The 12,094-nt window shown below is 42.4% G+C and overlaps 1 protein-coding gene across 1 annotated transcript in view; it reads left to right on the top strand.

Moving 5' to 3' along the window:
- The window catches only part of LOC147893316 (uncharacterized), a 183,972-nt gene that overhangs the window by 16,526 nt on the left and 155,352 nt on the right, over positions 1-12,094 (top strand). The window contains exons 3-5 of the mRNA XM_087385707.1: positions 1,791-1,868; positions 10,464-10,517; positions 10,678-10,776. Coding sequence (XP_087241833.1) covers positions 1,791-1,868; positions 10,464-10,517; positions 10,678-10,776 — 231 coding nt within the window. The remainder of the gene's footprint in view (positions 1-1,790; positions 1,869-10,463; positions 10,518-10,677; positions 10,777-12,094) is intronic.

The raw sequence follows: 12,094 nt of genomic DNA, 5'->3' as shown, positions 1-12,094 counted from the left end.
GGAGGCTCACTACAGTTAGAGACAGAGCTAGAGGATCAGGAGCATCCGGAGGCTCGCTACAGTTAGAGATAGAGCCAGGGGGGGACTTGGAGGATTTAGAGTGGCAGAGGATCAGAATAGTGGGCCGCCTAGGCAGGACATGGTACATCGATCCCACCATAGTTTTATCGACCCCGGAGGGCTTAGTGTGGCGCCTGTGGCTTTGGGATGGCAGACCCTTACGCGATATTCAGTGGGATCTAGGTGAGTGGTTCTGGCCAGCCCGCATAGGGAAATCAAACCGGGTGGCTGAGGTCTCTTTCTTTTCTTACACGACTCGTATTGGGCGACGCCTTCATGGTCCTCTTTGAAGGAACGGCATTGGCTAGAGCACGATGTCTCGCGAGAGGTTATATCTCACTTCTGCTCTTGCCTCTGGATGAGCTTGTGACCACGCAAGATTTCATATTTTTTCTGGCTGCTGGCTCACGGAGATCTGCCCATTGGTCCATGGCTCGAGCAGATGCAGGTTGATGGCAGATGCATTGGCTACGCAGAAGGGGTTTTGGAGACGATACCTCACTACCTGTGGGGCTGCCAGCTGGCACAACAGACATGGTTGGCATCCCTCATGATTGTGGCTAGCACACAGAGGATGAGCAGAGACTTCACTTGGGGGATGGCACCCTAGCTCACAGAGGGCGGGCACGCCTTCTCGATTGATCCTGTCTCACCGGCATACAGGATTCATGGACAACATGTTTCTCAGATAGAGACTCATGATGCATCTCAGCCTGTCCGTTTACACCCACCTCCTCTACAGGAGGGCAGTGTGTGGGAGACAGTATCCAGCATTACTGCCTGGAACATTTGGGTCATGCAATGCCGCCGGGTGATTGGAGGCCAGCGGGTTTCTCCGACGGCTACCGTAGTAGCCATCTGGCAGGATTTATATTCACTTTGCGCACCATTTGGGAGCGCGGTACTCCAGGTTCGAGAGCGACTGCCAAAAGGCGAGAATGTTTCTGCCAAGCTTGGTCCGCAGGAACATTCTACACCCTCTCCGTGAGGGGTATTCGTTGGATGTATAGGCCACCACCCTGGTTGCTAGCTCCTGTTTCGGAATCTCTCTAGGCGGTGAGCCATAAGATCTGAAAACAGGGGCATAGAGCTAGTAACCGGTTTTTCTTTGTACTTTCATCTTCAGCTCCTTTTTGAGCTGCTTCAACTCTTCTTCAGAGGAAATAAAAGTTCTCATGTCTGGCAGATGGTGGCAAGGATGATTGATGATCGCCAATCAACAGTCGAAGGACAAACTTGAAAGCTGTTAGAAACTTTTTGTTGCCTGCAGGAGGGGAGTGGAAAGAGAGCCTGAGAGGGGAGAAAGTTATGGTGAGGTGAGCTGAGAACGAGTGGGGCAGGCTGAGGGGGAGGAGCAGCAGGCAGCGGGGAGGGAGAGCAACTGTTTTCTTTTGTCCCCAAAGATGTTTTCTCTAACTTTGTCTTTTGACTAAATGTGTTGCATTAGAGATCCCTGATGAAAGATGGTTTCCACGAGCTACTATCAGTTGTTTACTGGTAAGCTCACAGTTATAGTTGGACACTCTTCTCCAAAAACATAAGTCGAGGCTGCAGGTTTTGATGCACATTGCTCATTTCTCACATCTCAGATGCAAAAAACGTAGGGCTTTAATGAACTTATTTTTAAAAGTATACCTCTTGTGGGATTATTGGATAATCACCAAAACTAGCATGAGCAATTTCAGATATGGAAATACATAACAACGTTTCAGTCTTGGATGACCTTGCAGATCATCCATGCTCAAAAGCGCATTGATTTAAGGAAGACTCTTGAAACATGCATAGGACACATTTTGGAATTGAGACATGTAAGTTTCGCTACTCAATTTCTTGCAAATACATATTTGCTTTCTGTTTGAAGTCCTAAATTGACAGCATGACATGATTGCCATTTAGTGAATGGGCCTACCTAAAATTACCTTACTTCCGCAAACATCCTAAAATTTCCCTTTACTACATAGAAAGCAAAGTGTGAAGCTGATTGAGGGAGTTCAAAAGACCAATTTTATTGATTGAAGTCATGAAGTCTGTTGAATAAAAATATATTCTTCTAAAATGATAAGCTGCATGGACGATACTCTTTGCTAGAATGAAAGAGATAGACTTTTAAGTTAGAAAAGAGAATCCTTTGTTGCAACATTCTTTTAATATTTTGGTGAAGGAAGATATGCTACCAGAAAGCGGCTGTTTGTAAGTGGACCCAGCGTAAACCCAAGACCCCAAATTTGATTATAAATAAAAGTTTGGAATAAAGATGCCTTTTATCTACATTTACAGAATGACATCTTCTAGACGTAAAGGGTGTTGGTATTCAAAGTACAAGTTACAATAATCTCTCCACAACTTGACATAGACAAAGCACTGAAAAATGGAAATACTTGCAGTAGATATCGGAGAATTGACCACCAGGTGTAGGCTCCAAAACACACTATATTGAAAACCTAAGTTATAACTACCAGCTGCACAGCCCGACTATGCTTAGAGCAGGTTTACAAAGACTTTCAAATAGACTTAGCCTCAAAGGGATAAGATGACGAAGGACACACAATCAAGAAAAAAGATGCCACAAAGGCCAAGACTACGCAAGTTGTTCCTGGCTGCCATACAGACTGCTCTCTATCAGAAGGCTTCCACATACCGAAGGCGACTCACACAGTTGCATAAAGAGATAGCACACAGCGATGGAATCTCTGCTCTCATATCCGCACTGACAGCGTCCGCAAGCAACCTTTATAGAATGTGAACCACCTCACGGTGATAGGACAAAATCTGTATCAAGTTTTTGAGCACTGTATATAGCTGTGGGTAGGCACATAGTTGTACACATCTAGGGTAGGTGTGGGCTTTTGGCATTTGTGGATTTTTCTTTCACAAGCATGATGGACTAATGTATAGTTTTTTGAGACAATAAAGTATGTTTTGCAGGGACTTCATGGGAGATGATGAAATGCAATGTGGTTGTACCAGACCTCCAGAGCAAGGGTGTCTAGTGTGTGGTCAAGTGAAATGTTTTTGGGGTCATGTAAATCAAGTCATGAAGGGTTTCTTTATTTTATTTTTCTGAGTCAATGTGCACTTGCATGCTACAGGAATTTGATATGTTTTGGTGCCCACGTCAAGGGGATTTTCATGTGTGTGTACGGGGGTACATGCAAGTCTTAATGTGCATTTAATGTGCCTTGGGGGATATTTGCATTTTTTAAATGGGAGAGTGGTAAAATGTCACTGATGAGGTGGCAAATTAGGCTGAGGTGGCTGGACTGATTGGGAAGGCATCCTGCTCATGCAAAGGTGGCTACGTAGCAAGGAAGGTAGAGTGTCTGGATTGCGATCGATCACGTGTAGAGAAATCTAGAATTTCTGAAGAAGAGAGGAAGCGACGCACGTAACTAAGAGTCTCGTAGACGAAAGAGAGGGTGTGCATAAGCAAAAGGCGGTGTGAAGGTCTATGTATGTGACGGGATCAGGAATTTCGACTGCATGCTTGGCATAGATGGATTCCAGGTGCTCCATGATGACGAGCTCTGTGGTACAGTCAGCGCTTACTGAAGTCTTGTAAAGAGTTGGCTGTAGTAGATGATGCGGGCTGGGGAAAGGACTTTGGGCGACGGATAAACATAAAGCACGGTGGGTTCTCAGTTCTGTGGGGAAGCGTCACTACTACCATGGAGGCTTGGGCAGAATATCTCGAGTGACAGAGAGCATGCGCTGTGAGCAACAAAGAAAGAGAGGCTGTGGTTCTTGTGAAGACAGAGAAGAGGGGGTGGTAGCGCTACTATGCAGCATGAAGTATCCTCATCGATAGAGACTTCATGAACTCCGTATGCAAAGAGATAGAGGGACGAAGGAATTGCAGGCTAAGGCAAAATGGAACGTGACTTTTCATCGATGATGGTTGTCCTAAAGGAGCTGGGCACTCTTCGTGGAAGAACGTGAGATTGATGCTTGCTGCAGATGTTCGTCAATCACTGATCTTCTGCTTTGTGAGGGAAGAGAAGCTATCCTAAAGGATTTGGAAGCTTCTTTGACATGGTTGTGATCTTATGCTGATTTGATCATGGGAGATTCCTGGTACTGATAGAGAAGGAGATGAGGTGGCGTTGACTGCAGCTTTGGGGAGAGTTACGTGCTGTTGTCCTTGATGGAAGCTTAGGAGTGTGGGCTGTGGGTTTATAGTATTCTAAGGCTGACTGTTCTCTGAGTTTTGGGGGAAAGTTCAGTTCCGTTCTAAGTTTATCTGTTTCGGGCTGTGTAGTCTTTTGGCTCTCTCTGAGTCTGTGTGATCCATGTTCAGTCAGTTTTTGTGGGGGGTTTGTCTCGGTGCCTAATACAAAGACACCTGCTCTGGAACCTGGTTCATAAACTCATCATCTACGAGCCCACATTGCAGCTGATCCCTATGAAGTCTCAGCTATCGGGCGTGGTGAAGTACATAATTCCTGGTTGTCTTTCCTTTTTTTCCTTATCAACGGGTTGGAGAGGCAACCGCCATCAGCATATGCCAATCTCTGTCCATCACAAAGTATCTGCCAAGGAGCACAAAGCATCCTGACTCTCCTATAGCTATGCAAAGACTTCGAAGAGACTGGTTGGAAGGAGATCGTGAACCTTCAAGAGCTGCCTTGCTACATCCTCAATTGCATGCACAAAAGTGCCACGTGTTCATCCCTCCTCAACCTTAGAGACATGTTCTCACCTACAAAGTTTACTAAAACATCCCTACAATCTAACAAAGGGACACCCTCCTCAATTTGGCTAGACATTGAACCATGGGCACAAAGTCAATGGATCAAGAAAACAGGTACAAAACAGGTATCCTCACGATTATTCTATCACTTCCAAGTTAATTTAAGTCTCAATATCCATATACCCATGGCATGTATCCTGTCATTACCCTCACCAAAACCTATCCTTGATCAATTGATCATATGTGGTATTGCTATTACTTCGATGTGCTTGATGGATTGCTGACATACCACCTTATCTAAGGGTAACTCCACGATGTTGAAGTCACCCCTAACGATCCATGAGTTTGCAAAAGGGACCCAGGATAGCAGTATACCACTTGCAATTCTAAGCATGCTACTCGTTTTTCTAAGTTCTCACAATCCAAAATACACCTTCATGAAATATAGAGAGAACTAAAGCAAATCGACAGTCAATGACACAAAAGACCCAAATGTATTATCATGAACTGAGAACAATAGACTTCAAACTGCCTACAAGACATAAGACTCATCTAAGGACCCTAATGGACTAGCAAGCCAAGCTTGCACTATAACAATACAAGAAACTAAATACTCAAATGACTTTCATGAGAGCGTGTGGACGTAGAGGGGAACCCGAACACAGAGCAGTTGATTTATAGATTCATCGAACCACCACGAATGATCACAATACTCATGGAACCTCCTCAATGTGATTGGTTGTCCACGTCATAAATGTGATTGAACCTTTCAAGGTTACGTGCTCTCCCAAGGAAGCTCCAAGATGCTCAAAGAAATAAACGAATCAATTCTCTCTCTGTGAAACAGTTTACAAGCAAAAACTGAGCCAACATGCCTAGAGTGATGAATGTTAGGAGTGCCACTAAATTTGCACTGCCGCATGCTTCCAAGCTTAAACGGCCATTTGAATAGACCAAGAGGTGACCAAATAAATACTTAGCCATTGGATTAGATAAAATTGGTGACAGGAGCTCTCTGTTTGAATGATTTTAGCTCTACCTGTACATTGGAAATACCAACATACCAGGACACTGATCCACAAAAAATAACCAGGTAGAGGCGAGCAACAGGTAATTGCTTAATCATGCAAAGAATCATGGTAATTAGCAAGAGCAAGCTAAGTAGATTTTACCACAAATGGTGGATTGTAAATCACCAAACGCCCACGTGTGATCAAGTCCACATCGCTAGCCTGTAAAGGCCCCCATGTATAGCCATGCAAACGTGCCATGTGATGACTAACTTACCAACCTCCCTCACTGCATCCTAACAACTAACCCTAGCTAAGGTTTGGCGTTTTTAACACTCTCCTTCAAACCGAAAGACCTATCTGTCCAAAATGTTTCCACAACTAACAGACCTAGCAAATGCTCAAACAAAAAAAAGCTTTGTAAATAGAGTCAAAGTAGAAACGAAAATGAGTGAATACACAAAAGTTTCCCTCACAAAACAAAGTGGGGATCAAAGAGTACTGAACTCAAAACTTGACAGCTCGTCAAAGTTGAAAGGCTTCACTACAAAGCAAAAAATTAAAGACAAAGATAACTTATCATGAATTCTATTGTGTCTTTGTATCCTTAGGAACATAATGATCATCGGTACTTGATCCAACGAAGCACAATCCAACATATTCATCAGCAACAATTTTCGCAGCTTCCTTATTTTTCTTCATTATGTCTTCATGCTTCTTGTAGCAAACTTCTTCCTTGTGACCCCGCTTGCCACAAATATCCACATTTGAACTGGTCTCGATTGTCTTTCTTCAGGAATTCGTTTTTGCCAGTCGCTGCCTTTGTAATATATGCGTTTTGCTCATATGGATATACGTCACGACGGACGGCGCTCATACTTAGTAGAAGTCTTTCTTTGGCAAAAAAAAAGATATACATCATCATCATCAACGAGGGTGGAGATTATCTCGTTGAGGCTAATGTCAGTAGTATCGTCACTATATCATTGTAGGCTGGTGTCAAACTGGACAAGAGGGCTGCATTAGTGTCATCATCTTCTACACAAAGTCCCAGGTCCACAAGTTATCTCATAATTGAACGAAGCTTGTGTAGATGTTCACCCAACGTCATCTTCTCAACCATCTTTAGGCTAATTTCTCAGACGGAACCCAAACAATGTTTGCACAATACCCAATTCTCACATGCAGATTTTGACAGGTCAAGGTAACTACCCGATTCTCACATGCTAATTTTGACAGGTCAAGGTGATGTTTACTGCCAAGAGCTTGCCCAAAATCCCGAGCGTTTTTTTGTTTTTGACCTCCCACTGAGTAACTTTTTCAGGTGTCTCCTTAGCATCTTTGTTGGTCGGTTTCTTCTTGTCCTAGCAACAGTTTCCCATAAACTTTTCTATATAAGATACAGACGGATTCCCAACTGCCAAGCTAGAAAATTTGATCCAATGAATTTCAAGAGTTCATGCTCGGAGCAATCCATCAGTGAAGCTCTGATACTATATGTTGGAACGAACTCATAAACTAATTACTAAAATAATAGAGAATATGTCAAGAACACCCAAAGTAGAATCATAGAAAGAGTCAACAAAAAACTAGACTATATTGCATGAAAGAAACACAATGAAATCAGAGTGGATTTTCCTCAGTCTTACGACATTGTAAAGGACTAGCTGTACTAACACACTACGAATATCTCAGAGTTTCGACCTGTACGAGAAAGTGAGGCGACTCGCGAGGTGCCACAACTCACAATGGAGAAGCAAAGATACGAGATATTAGCGCAAGAGTAAGAGAAGCATCAGAGGATTCCAATCCCGATCGCCACAACTTCGTACCAGTCTCCAAACTCGTCACTAGGAGGGTCCTCACTGCACTTAGCAGCTTATGTAATCACACACACGAGTCACGGTAAGTAGTAGGAGAAAGCCGAGCAAATTTCATCACAAATCGTGGAGTGTAATCACAAGACACCCACGTGATCAAGTCGACGTCTCCAGCTCCCAAAAGGCCTCCACATGCAAACCTGCCACGTGGTGACTGACCTAGGAACCTCCATACTAACAACTAACCTTAGCTAAGGTTTGGCGCTTCTAGCACAAACTAGTGGAGTTCTACACTCTATCAACATGAACTAGAGGGGTATCGATAAAGGTGGAAGGCACATACTCTGCCAGGTTTTCACAATTAACCAAAGGTAACAAGCATTACTCTAAATGAGTTGAAATGAAGCGAGAGTCCATAAAATCCCTGCCTATGAGGGCTGGCAAAGAAGCCCAGAGAGAGGGCCACCCTAAATTCTCAATTAGGAGGGAGGGCCTGTTGTGTTGAACGAGAGAGGGGTTGCTCAGGGTAAGATGGGGGACCAAGATCTGTAGAAGGAGCCTCCTAATTTGCTGAAACTAAATTTGAAAGTCTGTCATCTCTAACCACAATCCATTTCTGTCAAGTGGCAATAGGGCCGAGGGATTTGTCACATGGGACATTGGAATTTCCCCTATACATGAGTTTGCTCCTGTTTTGGAGAGTATCAAGAGGAAAATCCTGTTTTGGTTGGAGCTTAGCGAGGCTAGATCTTGCTTCTAGACCGGTAGTCATCAACCAGGTGGTGTTGGCCACTGCCTGCTGGTTTGTTTGCTATGCAATGCCTTAGCTTACATAGGCAGTTTTGTCGTATCATTTTATGCATTCTAATGTGAAACCACAAATCAGTTAATTTGAGATTGGAGGCCCCTTCCCATTAAGTCTTACATAGAAATATAGAGTGCAGTTTTTTATTGTCCCTTGACAACATGGTATGGGAAATTTCTATGTAGTGTAACACCATTCCCTTTCCCTCCCGCCTTTAGCCGGGGTTCTTTTCAGATCAGTCACTTCCCGCTTCTCCAAACCCTCAACTATAGGACTTCAAGTATCCTTATTTCCTCCAAGGTTAGTCCAAAGATACAAAAACTCTCATGAAAGAGCGAATTGGTATAATCCTTCTTCCTTTTGCTTCTTTTCTTGCATTTCATACTCTCTTGCCTCACCTCTGTTGCTATAAAATACACAAGCTAAGGGAGGATCATTAGTAAGAGCTGATAAATATACAGCTAGAAACTAAGAAATAATTTTTAAAAATGACTAAAAAAGTTGACTTTTTTTTGGGAGCTTCACCTTTGATGCACGATCCTTGCAACGTTCTCTCAGACATATCTGCTCTTCTTAAGAGGATTTTCACTCCTATACTTGTGTGATTTCTGCACTTGAAAACGGGGTTTAATCCTCTTTCCTCTTGTTTGAATGCACAATCTTTGTATCATGCTGACACACAAGCAAGGGCAGGGTCAAAGGATCTGATTTTCCTGTAAATTCAGCGATGAAAATATCTAAGCTCCATATTTTCACAGATTCAGCAGACGCTATGCTCAAGATTAAACTTCTTGAAAGATATGGATGGTAGCTTAATTGCTTTGCAAGGGCCAACATAGTACGTGGCTTTGTAAAGAGTCAGCATAGTACATGGCTTGTCACTCACACATGCTTCTTCATATGTTTGTGAGTCAATCTGCATGAGCAATGTTTCAAGGTCACCTACACATTCTTTTTCACATTTTTGCGAATCATGAAGCATGTAGGCTTATTAATATCACAATGAAAATGAATTGCTTCTATTGATCTATCAGCATTGTGGGATCACCTTCCAGGTTGTTGAAAAGATTGAAAATGAAACTGTTGAAGTTGAAGTAGGGCTAGATCCTCCACTAAATGAATATCTATCTCTTATAGAACCAAGTCTTTCTTTGTCTCATGAATTTGTTCCTTTTACAGCCCAAAAACCTCTTTGTTTAGTTGCGCATGCAAATACCCTTTTCTAATCTCTTCTCATACCATATAAATAAGATCTCAAGATCAGGTGTCTTCTCTTTTGTGATAATTGCAGTCACATGCTGCACAATAGGGTCCCAAAAACACTCAATGAAGTCTCTGCAATTTTTCTGTTATATACCTTTCTCCATTATTTTCAATTCAGTAGGTATGTCATTGATCCTCACCACGAAATCCCATCCAGTCTTCGTTGAAATTCTCTTTTTTTTTTGCACAAAAAGTAGTGCTAGTTATAGTACTTGAAAGTGAGAGTACAAGAAGGCCTAAAGGCCAGCGGGCTGCAATCACAAAACGGATTCAGCCCGAGGAGTCAAAATGCTTAATACAAGCCTCTCAGGGCATAATCATGTTGAAATTCTCTTAGCTGTTGTAAACTTGTCTTCCAGTATCAATACATTTGAAGAGAATTGGCTTCGAGCCTATTCTAAAAAGGGCATCCCGCATATCCTCTTATCTCTGACTCCAGGAACCAGTACATCTTTATAGTTGAAATTAACAAAGCTCAGTGCAAGTGATGGTTTTACATCCCATTTATATAGCATTTCAAGATTACATATTGGGAAATTATGTACTGTATTTAGCATCCTCTTGCAGTAATCTTAAATCGAAGCCCTCATGCAAAGAGACTTCACAACACATAGGTGTACAAAAAAATGTAATAGAGTATTTGTATATGAAGACAAGTGGAAAATTTTGTATGCCATTTTTAGTCTGCAATTTATCTTTGTGTTTCCCCCTTTTAAATTGATTTGAATGCCGTCTTTGTCACGATCCGTCGATTACAATTAATAGAGAATACACTTGATCATTCTCTAAGAATAACAAGTAGAGGTTTTATCTGACAGTGGATGGTGTCTTTGAATTGTGGATCAGAGGCTCTTGATCTTCACTCTGTTTTGGCAAGTTGCAATCCTCTCACAATGCTCAAATTTTTTAAAATACGACGGATCTATAACTACCTGTCAGGGAATGATTTGTTTCAACTTTCAGGTTGTCTTGAGATTTCTAAATACTCTCTTTAGATTAAACTAATTTCTTGCATTTGGGTGTTCTCATCAGAAAGATTTGACTATGGGCCCAGAGGCTCTTGAAGTTCCTCATCCACAATTTATGGTTGATGATAATGCCGAATCACTGGAGGCTCGACACAAGCTTCTGGTCCGTTCGTATTCATCTTAGCATTTGGACAAACCTTCCTAGGATAAGCCACTGATATGTTCATAGTTGAAGATGTATAGCAATCAAAAAATGAGTTTGGTTTCTTTTCCGAGATTTCCTAAACTCTTGTAGCTTCAAATACTTCTTGAACATACTTTATTTCGACACTATTTTATTTGCGAGCTCCTCATTAGTGACTCAAAGGTTTCAGTTTGTTTGTTTAGATTAAACATTTGGGGGGAATCCATAGTTTCTGGATTTTGTTTGGGGAAAATAAAGACCCTGTTTACAAAGGCATGTAATCTAAGGAATTTATTGCTTTTGAGAACTCTCTCTCCCATCGAGGACTTGCTTTTTGGGAACAAGCGTTATGATTTCAGCAATCAATTCTAAGAAAGATTTCATTCATTTACATCCCCCCCCCCCCCCCCCGTGCCACCCCCAGCCCAACACACTTTTTTTGTGAAATCTTATATTTCTGTGTGGGAAACCCCAAAAAAGGTAAAAACCCACCAATAAGTACAAGGAAAAAATTTACAAGTAAAGCCTCAGAGCAAAAGTCATGAGGCAGCCAAGTAAAAAGTTACATATCAAGCTAGAGGAGGATCAAACACAACATCCTCCAGCTTCAGATTATTGCTTTGTAAAAATTGATGCAGTGTAGAAACCACACCATCAATAAAAACAAGCTGTTTTTTGCCCTTATGATTCTTCTTAATATAGCCCGGCACCCGAAATTTCTGAATCACAGGTTCAAAAACCTGTTGTAACATGGGATGAAAATAATCCACTGAAAAGGGCACATCCCGAACAGAAGAAGACTCTGGCACAGGCATCAAAGGCAAAGGAGCTAGATCAACATCTGTATCCTCGGACGAAAGAGCTGCATCTAATAAAGCAGGACTCAGCATTTCAGCTTCACTCCGAGGATCAACCTAAGAAAAGGCATGTGCAGCATCTTGTATGATCCCCTCTGCAAGGGGCACATCCATATCCTAAGGAGAAGGAGGCTGATGATGCTCAACAAGAGTCGGATCTTGAACTTCTTCAGCAAGAGAAAGATTGGCCTGTGATTTTTCTACCTTCCTCCAGTAATGCTTCGGAGCAGTAAAAGAAGGCTTATCCAGTACAGTCTTAGCAAAAACTGGAGGAGAAGGAAGAGTAACCTTCACAGTTGAAGGAGCAGGAGGAGCGGTCATGGAAGTAGAAGGGCAAGCACGAGCAAAATGACCAACCTACCGGCACCGATAACATGCTGTAGGAAAAAGAGGCAAAATGCAGCCTGATGCGCATCGGATGGGCAAATCCCAAATCAAGA

This window comes from Dipteris shenzhenensis, chromosome 15 (assembly GCF_047967505.1).
Source record: "Dipteris shenzhenensis isolate YYH24624 ecotype China chromosome 15, Dip_SZ_1.0, whole genome shotgun sequence".
Taxonomy (NCBI): Eukaryota; Viridiplantae; Streptophyta; class Polypodiopsida; order Gleicheniales; family Dipteridaceae; genus Dipteris; species Dipteris shenzhenensis.
Note: the sequence above shows the minus strand (reverse complement) of the source record. Positions and strands in the feature narration are given on the sequence as shown.